This window comes from Phytophthora ramorum (assembly GCF_020800215.1).
Source record: "Phytophthora ramorum isolate Pr-102 chromosome Unknown Phyram_PR-102_s0005, whole genome shotgun sequence".
Lineage (NCBI taxonomy): Eukaryota > Oomycota > Peronosporomycetes > Peronosporales > Peronosporaceae > Phytophthora > Phytophthora ramorum.
Genome location: NW_027150651.1, coordinates 938,987 through 958,530, shown reverse-complemented (window position 1 = coordinate 958,530; position 19,544 = coordinate 938,987). Strand labels below are relative to the sequence as shown.

At 53.6% G+C, this 19,544-nt stretch overlaps 7 protein-coding genes across 7 annotated transcripts; 3 read left to right on the top strand and 4 right to left on the bottom strand.

The window, feature by feature from the left end:
- Positions 1 to 32: 32 nt before the first annotated feature.
- KRP23_5995 (Serine--tRNA ligase, cytoplasmic) lies at positions 33 to 1,397 on the bottom strand (the record flags this gene model as incomplete). The annotated part of the gene is made up of 1 exon (XM_067891128.1): positions 33 to 1,397. The coding sequence occupies one exon, from the start codon at positions 1,395 to 1,397 to the stop codon at positions 33 to 35; it is 1,365 nt and encodes a 454-aa protein (XP_067745514.1).
- A 525-nt stretch (positions 1,398 to 1,922) lies between these two features.
- Positions 1,923 to 3,110, bottom strand: KRP23_5994 (COP9 signalosome complex subunit 6; the record flags this gene model as incomplete). The annotated part of the gene is made up of 4 exons (XM_067891127.1): positions 1,923 to 2,245; positions 2,322 to 2,559; positions 2,628 to 2,716; positions 2,783 to 3,110. 4 exons carry the CDS (start codon positions 3,108 to 3,110, stop codon positions 1,923 to 1,925), a joined length of 978 nt encoding a protein of 325 aa, XP_067745513.1.
- A 317-nt stretch (positions 3,111 to 3,427) lies between these two features.
- Positions 3,428 to 6,215, top strand: KRP23_5993 (ELMO domain-containing protein C; the record flags this gene model as incomplete). Its single annotated transcript, XM_067891126.1, has 3 exons — positions 3,428 to 3,469; positions 3,542 to 5,935; positions 6,003 to 6,215. 3 exons carry the CDS (start codon positions 3,428 to 3,430, stop codon positions 6,213 to 6,215), a joined length of 2,649 nt encoding a protein of 882 aa, XP_067745512.1.
- A 154-nt stretch (positions 6,216 to 6,369) lies between these two features.
- KRP23_5992 (Nephrocystin-3) lies at positions 6,370 to 12,177 on the bottom strand (the record flags this gene model as incomplete). The annotated part of the gene is made up of 11 exons (XM_067891125.1): positions 6,370 to 6,657; positions 6,724 to 7,193; positions 7,262 to 7,355; positions 7,415 to 7,540; positions 7,611 to 7,752; positions 7,819 to 8,321; positions 9,090 to 10,010; positions 10,090 to 10,251; positions 10,332 to 10,530; positions 10,607 to 11,110; positions 11,192 to 12,177. The coding sequence occupies 11 exons, from the start codon at positions 12,175 to 12,177 to the stop codon at positions 6,370 to 6,372; spliced, it is 4,395 nt and encodes a 1,464-aa protein (XP_067745511.1).
- A 158-nt stretch (positions 12,178 to 12,335) lies between these two features.
- On the top strand, positions 12,336 to 13,564 carry KRP23_5991 (Ribonuclease P protein subunit p29; the record flags this gene model as incomplete). The annotated part of the gene is made up of 4 exons (XM_067891124.1): positions 12,336 to 12,668; positions 12,741 to 13,182; positions 13,254 to 13,379; positions 13,470 to 13,564. 4 exons carry the CDS (start codon positions 12,336 to 12,338, stop codon positions 13,562 to 13,564), a joined length of 996 nt encoding a protein of 331 aa, XP_067745510.1.
- Positions 13,565 to 13,721: 157 nt separating this feature from the next.
- On the top strand, positions 13,722 to 15,330 carry KRP23_5990 (GPI ethanolamine phosphate transferase 1; the record flags this gene model as incomplete). Its single annotated transcript, XM_067891123.1, has 2 exons — positions 13,722 to 15,217; positions 15,291 to 15,330. 2 exons carry the CDS (start codon positions 13,722 to 13,724, stop codon positions 15,328 to 15,330), a joined length of 1,536 nt encoding a protein of 511 aa, XP_067745509.1.
- Positions 15,331 to 17,079: 1,749 nt separating this feature from the next.
- On the bottom strand, positions 17,080 to 19,417 carry KRP23_5989 (uncharacterized protein; the record flags this gene model as incomplete). The annotated part of the gene is made up of 2 exons (XM_067891121.1): positions 17,080 to 17,183; positions 18,145 to 19,417. The coding sequence occupies 2 exons, from the start codon at positions 19,415 to 19,417 to the stop codon at positions 17,080 to 17,082; spliced, it is 1,377 nt and encodes a 458-aa protein (XP_067745508.1).
- Between the last annotated feature and the right edge of the window lie 127 nt (positions 19,418 to 19,544).

Genomic DNA, 19,544 nt, shown 5'->3' with positions numbered 1-19,544 from the left:
TCTCGCCTGGCCCCGTTATCTACAGCGTACGCTTACTGCTTGCCGCTTTTCTTCTTGGCAGCCTTCTGCATCTTGACGGCCTGCACATTCACCTTGACATCGCGGGTGAAGGGCAGGTAGGTGACGCCGCCCATGAAGGGGACCAGCACCTCCGGGACCTTGACACCGTTCTCGTCCTGGCAGTTCTCTAGAATGCAGCACACTGTACGCGTGGAAGCGCACAACGTCGAGTTCAGCATGTGCACATACTTCTTCTCGCGCTGGTTCTCCTTCTTGACGCCGCAACGAATCTCCATGGCACGCGCCTGGAAGTCCGTGCAGTTCGAGGCCGACACCAGCTCACGGTACTCCTTGTAGGCAGGGAACCACGCCTCCAGGTCGTACTTCTTGACAGCAGCGTTGTTAAGCTCGCCCGACACGATGTTCACCACGCGGTACGGCAGGTTCAGCGACTGGTAGAACTCCTCGGCATGACGCAGCATCTCGTCGTGCATGGCAGCAGAGCTCTCCGGGTCCGTGATGCAGAACTGCTCCATCTTGTCGAACTGATGCACACGGAAGATACCCCACGTATCCTTGCCGTGCGATCCAGCCTCTTTACGGAAGCAGGTGGAGAAGCCACCGTAGCGCAGAGGCAGCGAGCTCTCGGTGATCCACTCGCCCTTGTGATAGCCGCAGATGGGCTGCTCGGACGTGGCAATCAGGTACTTCTCGTCCTCCCCGATGACCTTGTACAGCTGCTCGTCAAAGTCGTCGAGCTGCGCGACAGCGGCCATGCACTCCTTGTTCATGAAGAAAGGTGGCTTGAGCATCTTGTACTGGGCCTTCATAAGGAAGGCCGTGGCGTAGGCCATGAGCGCCTGCTCCAGCAGGAAGCCGTAGCCCGTGAGGAAATAGGCGCGGTGTCCAGCCACCTGCACGCCGCGTTCGGGCTCGTAGCCATCGATGCGATGCAGCACCTCGTGGTGGAAGTGCAGGCCGTCCTTCTGGATGGGGGATCCCCACTTCTTGACCACCACGTTCTCATCCTCGTTGCTCGAGACGGGCACAGTGGGGTCCACCACGTTGCCGATCTTGGGCAGCTCGCGGTCCAGGAGCAACTTGAGCTCGTCAGCCTCCTTCCTCTTCTCGGGCAGCTGGGCAGCCAGATCCTTGCGCTCGTCGCTGAGGGGCTTGAAGTCCTGCTTGGCCTTGCTGAGCTTCTTGATCTCCTGCTGCAGCGCGTTCATCTGCATGCTGATGGTCTCCACCTCGCCCTGCTTCTTGCGCCACTGCTCGTCCAGCTCGATCACCTTGTTCACGATGTCCACATCTAGGAAGCGCTTCTGCTGGTCGGCGCGCACGGCGTCCGGGTCGCCGCCACGCTCGGGACGCAGGCGGTTGATGTCGATAGGCATGTTGGAGTGCTTGGCTGAGGGTGCGTTGCTTTTCCACGTATGAGAGCGGGGGCCATCGAAGCGAAGATTCGCTCCAGCCACAGGAATAATCCTGGTCGGGCCTGAAAATGTGTAGTCGGTGGCGCATTAAGTAGCAACTAATCAGAGGCGGATATTCTTATATAACGTTTAAAACTATGAAGTATTATGTTTTTACTTTAAAAAAATATAATAAACGGTGAGAAAGTCGAAAGCGTGCGTTGTGAGGGACAAACTAATTTCCAGCACCTGGCACTGTCGTCGTCGCCACCCGACGAACCTGCGCCATCCTCGGAGACATTACCGGTTAGACCCTGCTTACCTAGTCTTCGCGGCAGTAGTTTTGCTTTGATGCGTCTATATTGAATATGTGCGGGTTGCTTGCTTTCCCTGCTGAGAGCCCTCGGTTAAAAATATTGTTTTGTCGTAGCAAGAAGCAACCTGGATTCATAAAACCACTTCAAAGTTTCATCATTGCTTGCATATCGGCTGTTGCTACGGAGATCGTCATAGCAGCGTGCCTCGTTGGTGGTGGCGCTCCTGCGTGGCGGCGAAACGATCCACAACTGTGTTGGCGTTCGTGGCGCCTTTCGTTAGTGTGGCCAGGTACGAAACCAACAGAGCGTCGTTGTACTCTTGCGTGAACGCCGCGTCGAAATGCTCCGACTTCATGGCGGGCAGCTGATTGCAAATGCTCGAGATGTGGCGCAGCAAGTTGTGGTCTAGCGGGGCCTCGCCATCTTTCATGGCCTGCAAGAAGCGCAGCAGCACGTCAACCTGACGGTCCAGCATCTTTACAGCGTCTCGGACGTTGCCCAGGTACGGGTGCACTGAAGCAGCGGCAGCGAACGTTAGGTTAGAATGAATGCCACATCCAAACAAATATCCTGAAGACGATGCACTTACACGACGACTTGCTCGCATCGCCAATCGGTGCGATCTTGGAAATGTGGTCGATGGCGATACCTTCGGCTTCGGAGGTATCGATTTTGAAAGGCGCCTTGACAAAGATCATCTTGGGCACGCCGTTCAGCATGTGCAGCTCCGACTCGAATAGCGAGATCGGCAGCTTCTTCTTGGTGCTCGGCCCCTTGGCCTCGGGGTCTAAGATCATGAACAGCGGGCTCTCATTGAATTCCATCACCTGTACGATAACCAAATACCTGTCAGGCCAACCTTCACCATCTCTACCAACCCACACGCCCTTCTCACCACGCGATGCACCGCCAGATCACTGGGCAGAGCCTTAGCGCCCACCGTGTACCACCCTAGCAGCTCAAAGCCCGGGAAAACCTGAGAAACTGCAGCACCGCAAAACCCCGCGTCAGTTGCGCAGTCTCCTTCCTCTTAGCGTCTCCACGTCGTACATTGCTGAATGCGCGAAGTGAGGAACTCCTTGTCGATCTGAATCTCTCCACTGGCGCCCACATCAAACTTCATCTCGAACGAGTCGTATACGTCCACGTCCAGCCCCTTCTGGATACCGAAGAGCGCGCCGATGACCTGCGGCGCCTCCGTCTGGCTCAGCTGCGAGTTGCACTTCTGCCGGGTCTGGTGGTCGGCGATGTTCACGATCACCAGCGGGTGGATCTGGATTTGCCGCTCGCCTCCGCCAGCGCCGCTGTCCTCGCGCTGCACCAGCATCTCCTCGTCCTTCTCCTCTGCGCTCGCCATCTCCGTGTCCTCGCGCTGCATCTCCTTCTCGTGTTGATGTATGTCGACGATCCTTGGTGTAACGTGGTGTGTTCACAAATTCGGTGACTTGACTGTTGTTGTGGTGTACGCTATATGGTGGCAACAGTTGGACCGTGCCTCTAAATGATGTACGATTTGTGTTCATACGTTTTTGCACTCAATTGCCGACATGACGGCACTGAATAGTCAGTGACTATTCCGGTAACGCCCAAGCTCGTTGAACAGGCCCTCAAGAAACGCAGTGCCGCGCTGAACCAAATCCCCCCTCCGTTGCAGCATCGGAACAACGCAAACCGCCGCCGGGGGCCGCCGCCAACATGAGCGACCAAGTGTCCGACGACTTCATCTGGTCCTTGGACGTACGCGACGACCCGAGAGGCAGGAAATTGATACATGACTGACATCTTCTGCGTCCGTTATATGTTGCTCAGAGCCTGATAAAGAAGGATGCGGGCGCCGACGTGGAGGGCGACGCGGACCTCGTGCGCGCAAGCTTGTACACGCAGGACAACCTGCTGGGCTCCATGATCGGCAGTGACCTGGTATTCGGGCGTCGAGAATCCGCCAAGTTTGCGCAGGATGAGGACGTCGCAATGGGAGGCTTCGGACGGCCCACGGGCCTCATGGGCTACGGTATCAACGAGGACGAACTGGATGATGACGAGACAATCGGCCCGATTGAGGAGCGCCTCCCAGCCAACTTGAGCGCCACGCAGCCAAGCAGCGGCAGCAGTTATTACGCCCGACAGTCCTCCAGTCAGCTCAGTGAAGACACAGATAGGTCCTTTTCGTTCGCATCGGAGGATGACCACGGCATGGACCCTCTGTCCCTACCTTCACCGCAGAGGAAACGTTCCACGAGACGATTGAGCGACGGAGATCAGGATACCTATGAACAGCGAATCGAGGCGTCCCTGGCTGGGTACATTACCAAGTCGCTGAACATCGAGTCGCGCATGGCCGCAGAGGAGCAACTGGATCGACCATTTACAATGAGCGACCTTGCTCATTTCAGTCCGCAGTTCGGGCGAGAGCTGTATCTCGAACGACTAGGGCAGAGTCTGCAGGAGCAAGAAAGTGGAGGAAAATCGCTGGCTTCGTACCGACGAGCCTCCATGCAGCGGATGTCCACACCAGCAGATATTATTCGGCAAGGATGGATCATGAAACGCGGAGAAGTGGTCCCTAGTTACCGGAAGCGCTGGTTCACGCTGCGTCGGATGCCGCAGGGACCGATGCTAACGTACGCCAAAGACAACAATGAGACCTCTCCAGCTAAAATGATTGATCTTAGCTCAACGTCGCGCTGCGTGACTGTCACCGGCAGGAACGCAAAGGAGCACGAATTCAAGGTAATGACATCTGCGGATTCCTCGAGGCGTGAATACTGCATGGTGGCAGCTTCCAGCTACGAGATGACGCAGTGGGTGTGCGCTATTCAAGCTGCCATCAGTGCCGGAAACAGTTCTACGTTTGACGGCGCCACAGACTTCAAACAGCTATGGCACGAAGCTGGAATCCAAGGATTTTTGGTTCGATACGGTGTGCGCAAGTGTAGCTCGCGGAATCGTCTTCAAACACGAGTCCTCGAGCTTAATTTTGCAGAACAAACCCTTACAAACTCGCGACGAGGAGAGACCCTCACGACATTTCATTTCACTGATATTCGCGGCATTTCAGTAAGTAGTGTGCGCTCTAGCGGCGAGGAGCATGGTGTCAGTATCGATTTCCACGGACGGCATCGATCCTGGCCAATTTTCTTGGATTCGGTGGAGGCTCGAGATGATTTGTTTGGTATTCTGCAGCGTATTGTTGGCAATGTGGTGTCGGGCGAGGACCTTGAAAAGCGGTCGTCTCGGTTGACGCTCAAGACTGGTCACCTCGAAACAAAAAATGCTGGGCCCCACGCTACGCTGCGCGGTCGTTTATTTGTCTGCCTTCACGAAAACTGTATCGTGTTTTATCCGGAAGATGGAGATACCAGTACACGGCCGTGGTATGTCATTGCCCTTAAGGGCCTTCGCGTTTCGGTTCGAGAAGAAAAGCGAATACTTTATATTGGACGGCTATCGTTAGCGTGCTCGTCCACAGCAGACTGTCGTGCCTGGTATGATGCCATCTTAGCGGCTACGTGCCTACCAGCAGAAATTATTGAAATCGAGCTAAAGGAGCGAGCGAAGATCCGCACCGTTTTCCAGGTGTGTGTGTCTCGGCTGCGGAAATTGCTCAAGGCTAAAGTGACGCCCGAATCGAATGGACCACCGAAAGATCAGAAGACGGTGACTTTGTTGATCAGCAAGCTCTGGGAGCTCGTTTTCCCGGGAGAACCTTTCACGTCAAATGCCGATCCCAAGTGGTTGGAGATTGGTTTTCAAAGAGGTGGCCCTGCGTCTGATCTTCGTTCAAGCGGTCTTCTTGGACTCTACTGCCTAATCTTCTTTGCCAGCTATCCGTCGAGCGAATTTCAACGTATCCTGAAGCGCACACGGCATGGTGTGAGTGAAGGTAACATGAAGAATTACCCTCTGGCGATTGCGTGCATCAATGTGGCATCGCTTTTGACCGAAACGCTTGGTTTGGGCGACGCTGGAACGCACTCGGACGGTTGTTCGTTAAACGCGATGAAGACATACAGCCTTTTGGTTGCACAGAGTGTCAGTAAGTCGAGGTCTTCAAAACCAGCAAGGGTGTTTTCGACGTCGCGGCCGCTAAGTGCTTACGAATCCTGGGAGGAAATTGTCGACGAACCGGAGAACCACGTGTTTGAGACCATCTTCAGCCTTCTCTTCCCGGTTCTAGACTCGCTTTTCGTTGAAATGGGAGCGGTAAGTTTGTACCTCGGTGCGTGAAAGGTGATGTACAAGCTGACGGTGCTGTTTCTGTTTGCTACAGGGGTACATGGAATTCGGTCAAGTCACCATCGCGTTCCGACAGCGCGTGAATGAGATTTTCAACGCGCAGCCCAAGTCACTGAAGGAGCTTCAGAAGCTGGCGAGCGAGCCTTGCACGGGCACACTAGCGGTGCCGACGGTGTTGCAAAGTAAGCATCACAAGATAGGGAAGATTGGCTTGGGCAAGAAAATAGTGAGGGCGGGCGGCGTATAGCTACGACGAATGCAGTCTAGTCTTGCCACCCCACATAGAGATTTTGAAACAAAGCCAATAGAAATGCCATCCACTTTGCGCGTTGAAGATGCATTGAAATGAGTTCCCGACAACTTACAGTATAGCATAAACTTCACGTGACCACAGTCGTGGGTCAGGACGCTCCACCCCACACTCCGATAGATGCGGCGCTGCCACCAACGCTATTTGCTCGCGGTAGCTGAACTGGTGGAGGAGTACGATGCAGATGCAAATGCCGACCCCTTCCGCCACCACGAGCACCACCTCCTGATCCACTGCCCCGTCCATAGTGGTGGTGGCGAGGTGGCTGATGGTGCCCAGATCCTCCATGATTCACGGCCGAGCGGGCCAAGAAGCGTTCCCACGACAGCTTCATCTCACGCAGAAGCTGTACTGATTGCTCTTTTGCACGGCCCAAAGCCTACACAAGAATTTCAACATGTCTGATTAGAAATTCTCGAGACCTCTCAAAAACGAGAATCCTTACCGATTCCGATGTGCTGGTAATCTGAATGTAAGCTTCTGGCATCGTATGCGAAGAAATCTCCTTTTTGCCGTCACCCCGACCTTTGCTCCACTTGGCTAGCGACTGTGGCCACGGTCCAAAGTAACGCAACTGGGCACATGCAATAGCTTCGATCTTTTTCAGGTGGATGCCGCGCTCGCCGAGCAACTTTCCCGGGAAGTTAAACCGCCGTGACACGAGCGCCTCCGCGTCGACAATGTCATACACATTCACGCGTGCAAAGAGGTGGCCAGAGGAAACAGACTCCTCGCCATCACCACTCAGCACAGCGTGCTTAAAGCTGCTGCTTCCGCTGCTTTCGCTATCATCTTGACCCATTTCATCTTGTTCCAGGGCTGAGAGTCCAAGCTTCTTCATTTGCCGTCCTCTTTCTTCTAGCACTTTGCCTTCCTCTTCCTTTCCTTGAAGCCGTAGGCATTTTCCGATTTGTTCTAGTTTCCACGAAGTAAAAGCGTCAATTAATATGACGACAAGTGCATGCTGGCTCACGAATTCGTACCAATACAAAAACCAACGTCACGTGTATCTGGGAAAAGTTGCTGACGAATGTCTTGTGCTTTTTTGTAGGCAGCAATAGCTTCACCATAGCGTTTCTATCAACAATCGCATGTCAATAATCAAACAAAACTGTCGGCTTAATCCACTGCCATACCTGATCCCGATACACACGCGCGAGATTAATAGAGATTCGTGCTGCACGGGGGCTGATGTCATTGAAGTATCGATCCGTGATCTGCAGGGCTTCCTTAATGTTTTCTTCTGCTCCACGCCAATCTTTCTGTTTCCGAGAGAAAAGTTGTAAGAAAGCGGCCACATGCAGAATAATCGAGTTGGTAAACGAGACATACCGCTAGCCGCTTGAAATTGCCCATGTTGTTCAGTGTAGCAGCGGTCTCAAAGCTCGCATTTCCGAGTCTGCTCCGGCGAATTCGGAGTGCTCGGTTGTACAGACGACCAATTTCTGCTCGCTGTGCTGCTAGCTCCACCTCGCTGACAACAGCAAACAAGCGTTAGATTGACATGACTGGGGTTTTCGGGGCAATTGATTTGACATACCTCAAGTGCTGGGTTTCAAGTTGGTTCGAAAGATAGAGCGCCAGGTTGTTCAGCGACTGAGCAACTTGAGGATGATTCTCACCAAGCGTTATCTCTCGTATCTTGAGGGATTGACGATACATGCCAGCGATGTCGGGCCGTGCCTCTTCCTCCCCAGTTGTAGTACTCTTGTTCACACCCGTGGTGACACTCTCCTGGCTAGGGCTTGTCACACTTTCGCTGCTTGTACTAGATCTACTTGGGCTCGGACTAGAGCCAGAACGAGCACCTCGGTGAGCAGTGTCATTTCGCCGCCCACCGCTTTTTCCTCCCCTCATGAGCTTTTCTCTCGATTCACGAGCATCCTCACGCAGTGCCGCCGACGGTGATCGACGTTTACCGGCGGTTGGATAGTTCTTGTAAAAGTTCGCTAAGTTGTTCAGGCTCGTAGCGTACTCTGGATGATTTTTACTTAGCACCCGACTACGCATCTCAAGCGCCCCTTTCAGCAAGCGCTCAGCGTGCTGCAGCAACCAAACATTATGTGCAAGATACCCCCAGCGCGTGCTGAGACAATTGCCAAACTGATTAAGCACTTCAGCCACCTGCGGATGTTCCGACCAGCCCAGTACCTCTCGTTGCAGCCGCAGCGATTCAAGATAATGGTACTCTCCTGCAACCCAGTCGGTGACATCGCAACAGGCGTAGCCCAAGTCAGTAAGTAGAAGAGCTTCTAGTGCAATGAGCTCACGTATTCCAACACAAGTACAGCGATCGTGTGCTGCAGCAGCAGCGACGGGAGGCTGTGGTTCCTCGAATGAAGGCAATTTATCCAGCAGCGACAGCTCTCGATCATACTTAGCTTCTTCCACATCCCACAACAATGCTGCAGGATCATTTTCACGGTTCCCACATGTACAATGTAGCGAACGTGTCTCCCGTGAGAGCTGCAAACAGGAAGATACCACTTGAATACGCCGTCGTGGTTCCACACGCGCGCGAAAAATGAAGCGACACCGAACAACTAGATTACTGTACAGAAGCCCGTCCACAATCGAGGAATTTGTGAGCGCTGCAGCACCTGCAGACCGGCGGCTACTCCCGGTACTGCTGCTTGTACTTGCACCAAAGCTACTGCTGTGGCGCTCAATGGATGGGTTGGGCGTTAATGCATCATCTGTGTACAATGCTGGCTCACTTTTTGATCTCATAGTACTGGTGGAGCTTACAGGAACTTCACCAAGCTGATCACTAACAAGCTCTTGTTGTGTACGACGATTGCTCTCACGCACCTGCTCAATGCTCTGTGACGTGAGCTCATGAGCTAACCGCATCGCCGATTCAATATTAGCACGTTCCTTATCGAACAGCGCCAACGTGCCCTCAAAGCGGTAGGCATGTGAAGCCTTAGCCACGATCATGCAGTAATAGCGCACAAAACGTCGCTTCCAAGTGAGAAGAAGCTCTTTACCCAGCGGAAAGCTCCTAGTTGGTGCGCCCATCGATGCCTCAACAAATGATGAAGGTGCAAAACTTGGGCTTGAAGAGAGGGGCCCTGCGTCGGGGAAACACTCCTCGCCCATGCGGCCAGCTTCTTCTTCAGCAAAAAGCTGCACTAGATTGTGCATACGGTAACGATTCGTTTTCGTGTCGAACTCCACTAGCGACCATTGATGAAGAATCTCAAGTGCTACACTTGCCGAGGGTACACTCACTTCACGAGCTTTCACCTCTTCGCAGCTCTCTAGATCCAGCAAATCGTAGCTGTCATTCGTCATTGCACCATCATTGTCGAAGCCGAATCCATCCATGTTTGAGAGCTGGGATCCAAGACTACGCACGGAGGAAACGTCATCGTCACGACTACGACTTCGGTGGCTCTTGGCGTACGCATGAGCAGGGAAGATCGATGAGGTTGAAGCACTTGAAGTACTAGTGTTAATACCCGCTGAACCACTTAATGACGAAGACATCAAAGAGTAGCCGCTACTCCCTGCCAACTTGCCAGCAGCATTCTGCTCCGTCAAAACACTGGAAAGCACAGCATCTGCCGCTTCGATCTCGAAGCTACCCCGAAAAAATCCAAACGCCATGAACGCTAAGCGCAGTGGCTCGTCCAGGTGACAGAAAGATGAGCGAATGCAGCGATCCACACATTCTTTGTGTCCAACCTGGTTGAGTTCTCTGATTGTTTCGAACCTGTGCTCATCACGCTGGCACACAGAACGAGAAGGGTGTACGTAAGATAAAATGACAAGTAAGTCTACAGCGAACCCATTCAGGCTTACTTACCTCTAAGTACTCGATCATACGCTCAGGTGTGACTGTCATCCGTGCGTTAGCAAGTGCACGACCAACAACGCGAATCGCTAGTGGAAGGCAGCCGCAAATCCTTGCCAGGCGTTCAGCTAGTTTTGTAGAACAACCAGGGGCGACAAGGCAGAGCAGCTCCGTCTGTACATGTACAGCAGCGCAAGCAGAACGAAAGTTTGAGCGCGTTCGTGCCGCTATGAAATTATGCATCCAGTACGTACCGCTGTGTGAAGTGGAAGCTCTGAAATTGAAAGCGAATACGGCGTGACACTGGGAATGTGCATATTGCGGCGAGATGCAAGTAACAATTTCAAGTTAGGGGCTACCGAGATAAGCTGATGTAGCAGTTCCTCGCCCTTGTTCTCGTCCTCGTCCAACAGCTCCTCAACTTTGTCAAGAACAAGAAGACAATTCTTGGTTCTAAACGCAAAAAATCCGTCAGTGAATCCGTCCCGTCAACAATTCCTGACAAGTATGCAGGCAGTTCACAACCCACCCTAATTCTGCAAACACCTCTTCATCGGTGTCAGCTGCAGGCATGCCAATACTCTGTGCAATAGCATAACGCACAGTCGAAAGTTTTTGCCCCTCCAGATCCACGTAAAACACGCCGTCAGGGAACATGCGGCGACTGTGAACAAAATGTGCAACCGAGATTACAAGAGAGCTCTTTCCAATACCAGGAGCACCCAGGCATGCGGTAACGGCATTTTCCCGTAGCGACTTGACCATAAGATATGTTTCAGTATTGCGTCCGATAAACTGGCCATGCATCGACGGAATGTTGGACGGGTAACGCGGTGTGTAGTCGCGTAGCGTACCGTTCGGGATATCACCGAAGAGAACCACATCGTGGGGAGCCGATCCAAGCAGCAGAAATTTGCTTGACTCATCGTGCGGAAATGCCAATGAATGCCCCTTGCAACAACACTGAGTTGCACTGTGCTGCGAGTGCCGTGAGCCATCCCGCATCCACGTGCACGTCAGCTCATGGAGATGACTGTACGACAGCAAAAAATTGTTAACGCGATTCCCATAATGATGAAAACACCGCAAACAAGTAAACGACAAAAGCACTCACGCGCAGCAACAAGCAGCTCTCTTCTGCGTAGGAAGTGCACGCACCGCCCCCTTGGCGATCTCAAACGCCGTAGACACCGTATGTCCATGAAATAGTGACAGGTAGAAATGCTTGGCAAACATCGTCGCCGACGCGTCGACCACCAGTGAATCCGAGTGCACCGCCACGACATGCGGGATGCCAGCGTTCAAGAACACCGACGCGACCTTCTGGCTATGACACGCGTTGACAAACACCAGCTGCACATTGCTATCCAGCGGTCTGGGCACAGCAGCAGACTTTCCCGTGGTTTCCATCTCCACAGGCGCAGCCCCCGGCACCTGCTGCTGTCGATCGCCAGAGAACATCAACTGCCTCAACGCGTCCGGGGTGATGAGGTGCGTGCACCCCGCCCCATCTTCAAAGCAGAGCGCCGCACGCTGACCCAGTCCGTGGCCGGAAAAGTGCAGCACCGTGCACTTCCAGGCCGTCATGAGGCTGCGCAGAATGTCCGCCGTGGCGATGTCGAAGCGTACGTGGATGGCCTTGTGCTGTACATCTGTAAGCAGCGAGTTGCTGATCTCGCGCCGCTCTGCCTCCAGGTCCAGCTTCTCCATGGGGTAGATGCGGTGGCGACTGTCCTTGATCACGAGCGGCGCCGCGTGCAGCACCACCAGGTCCAGCGCGTTCTCGTCGCGCGGCAACCAGTTCGGACTCGGCTGTGACGAGGCAGTTGTTGTTGAAGTTAATGGAGCCGGTGCTGAAGATGACGTAATAGCCTCGCTTGAAGTCGCAATCAGCGCCTCGAGCGCCTGGGAGAGCCGCACGCGGTCCCCGAACGCCGCGATGCCCAGGTCGTCACGCAGCGCGTTGCGTGTGAGCTCCGGCAGGATGGCGCCCGAGATCTTGTTGGCGGCGAAGAGCTCCGCGTGCTCGCCGAAGCCCTGCGCGCCCAGCCACTGGCCCACGTCGGCGCACGACCAAGCGCTCCAGGGCGGAGCCGACATGCTGCTCTCCATTTTGAAGTGAAAGTGAGGTAGTCACTAGATCAGCGGGATGAATCCATACTGAAATCAACAAGGCGTGTGTGGAAAAGACTGCGTTATTAGTATCAGATCTGATTCCAATAGTTGCGGGTTCGGGCCATCCATTAGTGGAGCTGCTCATGGCGACTTCGGCAGGAGGCAAGAAGCGGCCGCGTGCCGACCTGCTGTCGTCGCTGGACGCCGCGTTCGCGTCTACTGCGCAGCCTACAGCGTCTAAGTACACGACGCAAGCGGCTGCGCAGGCGGCGCCCAATGGCAACAAACAGCAGGCCTACCAGCACTCGAAACGGAAGCGCAAGGGCGGCAAGAACCACGACAAAGCTGGACACGCGCGAGGAAATGGCAGGGAAGCAGCGAAAGAACAGGAGAATAAGAGCGAGTATAAGGTTGACCCGCTGTATGAGAAGATGGACGCGGAGTTGCTGGCGGTTGGGCTGAAGGACTGCTCGCTGGTGAGGACAGAGCTGTTAGGTTTGGTAGTTTTAATGAGGTGCTGACGCGTGCTTCATTTGTGGTTATTGCAGCACCCACAAGCGAAAACCTTGACGAAGTCGCGGGCATTGCACGAGACATTCAAGAACTATCTGGAGTCGGTGGTGCAGGGAACAAGAGCAGGTTCTACTGCTGTGGCCAGTCTCAAGAACAAGGTGCTGTCCTTGGACAACCCTTTCAAGACGACAGCAGCGGAGACCTCGGAGAAAGCAATTACGGCGGCAAGCAAGAAGCAGACGGCCAAGCTGCTGAGTGCGAGACGGCGCAGGGAATTGGGTCTGCATCTGCTTAGCGGGAACATGAAGTACAGCGATGCGATACTGCTCAACGATATCTGGACGAAGTTTGTTCGCCAGATTATTGAAAGCGAGGTGGGCGTCGTTCAGGACGTAACGGTCGAGGCGCAGCGTACGCGAAACACGAAGCTCCAGGCTAAGCTCAAGTATCTGGATCTTTCCGGGTGTCCACTTGAAGGTGCGTTCGGTAGACAGCTGAGTTCCTCGTCATACAACTGGGACTAACAATGCGATCGTTGTTCTTTGCAGTGATTCAATCGCAGAACCCGTGCAAGGTTGGCCTCAACGGGATCGTCGTCGCGGAGACCCAACACACGGTTCAGATCTGCTGCCTTGCAGCTACCGGAGACGACAAGGACGACGGCCCTATTCGCAGTACGTGCACCCACAAGAGTCGAGTCGCCCATGCTCCTCACCCAACCACTTCTTGTCGTTGCTAACACCCACTCTCGTTGGTGTCCACAGCTTTAGTCAAGTTAGATTCGCGTTTCAAGGTCCGCCTCGACTCCACTCGGAACCTGTTCCTCGATGGTGCGTGGTTCGCTGAGCGTGCACAATAGACAGCACTCTCATCCGCTTGCTCAATGGCATCACATCCTTGCGCCGTTTGATACACCAAAACCAAATTGTCGTGTATCCATCTCACGAAATAAGAGCATAAATACTCTCTCTAACCGCTGGCAGTTAACTTTCGTCGATTCGGAGGTCGTTGCTGGCATGGGCAACATCGCTCGCCTGTTGCTGCTGGGCGTGGCCTTCCACGCGCTGTGCATCCTCAGCATATTTGACATTCACTTCCAATCGCCCGTGGAGTCCTCGATCCCCAGTAACGAGTACACGCTGACGCCTCCAGCCAAGCGGGTCATCATCTTCACGCTCGACGGTTGTCGCGTTGACAAACTCTTTAAAGCGGTCGCAGGGCACGCAGACCGCTACGATCTCAATGCGGAGAGCGCCTCGACGAGCACCAAGTTCGCTTCCAATAGGCGCACTCCGTACCTGGGCGACGTAATGCGCAATCGCGGCAGTTGGGGCGTCTCTCACAACCACGCGCCGACTGAGAGTCGACCGTGCCACGTGGCGTTGACTGCTGGAATGTACGAGGACCCGCACGCAGTCACCAAGAACTGGAAGCAGCATCCAGTGCCCTTTGACTCGGTCTTCAATCAGAGCAGTAGTGCCTTTATCTATGGCAATAAGGATGTCGCTCCCATGCTGGCTAGACACGCCCCGCAAGCGACGGAAGAGCACTACACGGCGAAAGAAGAGGTCGATATAATACGGGAAGACACGACGCTGCTGGATGTGTGGGCGTACGAAAAGATGAAGGATTTATTTGCACGCGGAGCGGAAGCGAAGGATCCAGATTTGTACAAGAAGCTGCACCAAGACAAGTTGGTGATTTATTGTCATTATCTGGGCACCGACTTGGCGGGACCCAAGTTTGGTGCTGATTCGAGAGAGTATTTGGAGAATATTGCGGTGGTGGATGAGTTGATTGAGAAGACGGAGAAGATGATCGATGCGTACTTTGGAAACGACAGACGAACGGCGTATGTGCTGAATTCAGACCATGGAATGGATCTCCGTGGTGATCACGGGGATAAGGATCCATCTAAAACGCGGACGGCGATCATTGCGTGGGGGGCAGGTATCCACCGTCCTGTTGTGGTGAATAGGACAGGAGATGAGGGTTTTGATTTTGACGTGCCTACACAGTCTAAAGCTGAGGTGCAGGTACGTCTGGAGTCCCAGGAGACTGAGGAGCAAGTTGCAGCACAAGAATGGAGAACGCTAATACATTTCAAGCGCAAGGATGTGATGCAGATAGACGTTGCACCACTCATTAGTGCGCTAGCAGGGCTTCCATATCCTCGAAACTCGGTAGGTGTTCTACCGTTTACGTACTTGACTAAGAACAAGTATCGTGTGAATGCCATGCGCGCCAATGCACAGCAGCTGTACCAGCATGCATTGCGCAAGGAAGAAGTGAAGCACGCTAACCGAGGGTTACTGTTCATTCCCTACGCACCACTTCACAGCCGTGTGCCAGATCTGATGGCCCATATTGACGAAGCCCTCAACAGCATTCCAGCAAGTGACGGTGAAAGCCATGCAATTCACAACGAGGCACACCATGTCATCGAAAAGTTGATCCAGGAGATGATCGATATCTGCCGGAATGCGATCATATACTACCAGAGATATGACTGGTTGTTTTTGCTAGGATCAGTCATTCTAAGCTACGTCGGCTGGGCTCTAACCATGACTGTTGCCTATTTACAGCCCCAAAAATTCCGAGTGTCGTGGCTGTTGGTCCACATGATTGATGTAAAGTTTGTTGCTGCTGTGATAGTAGTGATGTGGTGGCGCTTTTTCGCCAACTCGCCATCGACATACTATCTGTATGGACTGTGTCCTCTTATCTTATGGAATTTCGTTTGGAACTATCGCGATAAACTCAAAGCTGCACTCCCTCTTGCTCAAGATTTTGGGTGGCAGCAGAGTGTTGAGATTGCAGCAATATTTTTGTGTCTGGAGCAAGTTGTCCTTGGTTATCAACACCGAGCCATATTCAGCTTATTGTTCCTTCTGCTTGCGTTGAGGCCGAGAATTGCAGTTGGGCACGTTCGAGAACCAACCCGTGGACTGTACCAAAGAGACGGTGGGAGAAAGTTGACGTCGCCAACTTTCTGGTGGTCTGCTAGTTGCCTGCTTATCGCTATATTCCCCTGTTTGCCAAGTGACTACGATGAAAGCATCGTACTTGTACATATTGGAGCTTTGCTGACGTTGGTCTTCGCTTTCGTCGTACTCCGTGGCATTTCAACAAGACAGCACGTATCAAGGGATGTTCTTAAAATCGGGGTTCCACCGGTGCTAATGGCACAACTAACTCTGCAATGGACGACCAATATTCTCAGTAGTCAAGACACCCTGCCATTCTTCCTCGCCGCAGCAAATTGGGCGCTCGTGATGACACCTCCAATCTGCTTACTCGTTCAAACGAAATGGCTGAGCAACAAAATGCAGTTACCCTCGTTCAAGGCGGAAAAAGAGAGCAACGTGGAAAACCCGCAGCCTGGTGGAGATGTTATGCGCTCGATCACTGTTCGACTCGTAAAGGTGGTGCTAGCATTTGAGCCAGCCTTTGTACTGCTCAGCACAGCGCACGAAGTCTTGTTCTACGCTGCGCTCTGCAGCGCGCTTGTAATTTGGCTTATGCTAGAAGGCAAACGAAGTGATACTACAGGAGGTTCTGGTCGACGCGAGGTCCAACGAGCGTTGATGTTTTTGCTCCTTTCTCAAATCTCGTTTTTCGGGACAAGCAGCGTGGCCAGTATGACACGTTTCCAGATCTCATCGACTCGCCGTTTCTTAACTGGTTCTACTTCTTCCACTGTACAGGCCCTGGTCGTGCTGAAGCTCCTCATTCCGTTCGTGGTGGTTGCGTGCGCTTTCCGCCTTATTCTACTGTTACCAGCGGTATCAGCGCGGGGGAAGGAACAACAAGCAAAACCTGCTGGGGTGTCACGATATTTGCTCCTGGCAGTATCTATGGCGGACGTACTGGCGGTGCAATACCTCTTTCTCGTGAACAGCGAAGGAAGTTGGAAGCAGATGGGAAACTCCATCGCAGAATTTTGCATCGTGAACGCCCAGATAGTCCTTTTGCCAACACTCGTTATTATCGCCTGGTTGTTCGTGCACGACCTCGAATCTGTTGACAAAGAGTATGATCTAGTAGACACAGTTGGAGACGATAAGGTCCGATAGATGTCCAAGCTTTTAATTCAAGACCACATGGCCAACTTAACCGAAGCCGATCCAGGTTTGTGCTTGAATTATTTGCAAGTAACCAGTTGTGACCAGGATAGTTCAGAGGCACGAAGTGAAGCTACCAGCTCCACGTTTTCGAGGGCCAATGAATATTCACGCGCGACACGAGCTTTGGCGTTGGCATGGACAACTTTGCAGTCGAGTCCGTGGCCGCGGAGGTGGTAAAGATGAACTCGAGCACGCCCGAGTTTCAGAACAAACAAATTCCACGGGTCGCTCAAGAACACCAAGTTCATCAGCATTCGCTGAGTTGTCGAAGCGGCCTCATCGCCATCAGCAGCAAGATCATTGTCGTTTTCTCCCCTGGTAGAATCTTGCTTTTGGTCAATGTTGCGTTGGCTTAACCACGGTGTAGTAGCGGTCAGCATAACGAGCAGAGGCCCCAACAGATCATCATCCCAGCTTACGGAAAGACAACTTGGTTCCCAAAGAGCTCCCGCGGCACTGGGAACAGCTGACCGAGCGAAAAACAATGGATCCGGGACTGTATCGCCTTTCGACTGTGCTTTCGCCTGAGTGAAGTTTGTTGGTTTGACCCATCGGCGTCGATGCCAACGCGTGAGCCCCCGTACCGTTAAAATGACGAACACATAGATAATTGCAGCAAGGGCGACGGCCAACATATCGCTGTAAACGCCTTCGAGGTTCATTTTCCACCCATCTAAAGTCTCAGAGCGCAGCAGCATAAAGGTTGGCACTGGCTCCACCTCATTGGCCTCCAAGATCCTTGCGTCACGGTCGTCGACAGCTATCCCTCCATGTGCTACAAAAGCCACGGCACCGAGTGCTAAAGCGGGTAATAGATGACCACGCACACCTGAAACGCCATGCGAAGGAGTCCAGGCACCAGCTGAGGTCTGCAACAGCGCTCGGAACCGTGCCAGCAGCGCCATAAGCCAAATACATCGCATATGGACAGCCAACCAGCGCGTTAGTGCTGAAAAACTCTCCGTCGCGCTTTCTCCACCGTCATCTTCCAGTTCGTAAAGAATCAAGGCGTCGATAATATGTGCACTTGCGTAGCAGACTACGGGTAACCAACTGCCATACACCACAACTTGGCTGGGGATAGCAAAGAAGACACGTAGAGCGTGCTTCATTCTTGACGTATCCGTGCCGGTCTTCTGACCAACATTTTTGTCGACAACGGCAAAACAGGCGACAAGCAGACACACCACTCGCACGACGACGTACAGTTGCCCGATAAAACGCAGTGTTGATGCCAAAGAGCTCCATTCGAGGGCGTCAGTGTAGAGGACTTTGCCCTCGATACGCTCATCAAAAACCGCTATCGTCTTACAGACACGTGCGTCAGTGCATTGTCGAATCCGGTAGAGTGCCACAACATTGTAAATCTTGTGAGCAATCAAAACAGCCCCACCCAATCTTGTCAACGGGTCCGATTCAGCCTCAACTAGCGTGACATCGAGCTTTTCACCATGTGCTAGTGTTGCTTGTAATGCTGCAGCACGCGATGACACAATCTCCCATAGTGCTTCGCTTTCGGTATCGTCGACGGGTAGAGCAGCAGCCCACGGTTTCTCGCAAAAGAGTGGCCGATCCAAGTCGTCCACGCACAAGTCGACTCCAGGATTTTTGGTGTCGAGATCGGTGAACGTTGTAACCCAAACGCTGAGCCAATACTTATGATCCAGCAAGTTGCGTGACAGAAAGCTGGTGCTGCTACTCGCAGCAGTGGAACCAGAACCCGCGCTACTCGTACCGGTCCAGCGAGCTTTAGCACGAGCTGAGAAGCACACGCGTTGGGGCAGCGAACTTAGTTCGCCTCGTGCCATGATCGCGATGCCTTCTTCTGTTTGAGCCACATTCTTGTAGCTTGTAGTGCTTGGAGCATTGGCCGCCACCGCCTCGACAAGGGTATCGAGCATGTTGAACACTGTTACTGCAGGCAGGGAATCGCCACAGTCGCTACTGTACGACGCGCCCACGGAATGAGCGCTTAGTAGGCACGTCGGCCAGGATGAATCCAGCCTTGGGGACCCCTCCAGCAGATCACGAACGGTGCGTAGTCCGTAGGAGCTTGGAGTGAACTTGTAGAGCGCAGTGGATACCTTTGAGCTGCTGGCCGAGACTCCGTCTGTGGCCACCGTGCCATTTTGAAAGAGCGTTCGACTTGGTAGTGCCGTGGGTCCGTACACCGTGAAGACATTTGGCTCGATCTGAACAAACGGAAGCGACGTCACGCTCGATCCCGCACGCGGCACATCGGAAACGAGCAGCGCGTACGCGAAGAGAGCCAGGATCACTCGGAGAGCGGTGGATCGAGGCAGTCCCTCGACGAAGGTAGCCGTCTCGCGTGCACCGTCCGGATGCATCGCGTGCAGCAGCAGCGACGAGCGTTTGCGCTGCCAATTGTTTTCGGTTGGTACAGCAGAGGCCGACGGCGCTCCGGATGGCTGGGCACCAGGTCCGGCGGGTGTCTTAGCTCGAGTGTCGCTGTTGAAATCCGGATTCGCCTCGACGTCCTCAGTTTGGTCGTGCGGCGACATGCGCTTCTTGGACTGGTGCGGAGACTCGAGAGCACTGCCGATGCCCCCATCGCTAGTGGCCATGACGGCGGATCCGAAGCTGCAAGTATTGGGAATGCCGACTGTTGCCCCTACTGCTGGATGGTCGGCGGTTTCGACAAAAGATGCCAGCTTCGCTTGTAATGTATGGCCATGTTTCTGCTGCAGGAGT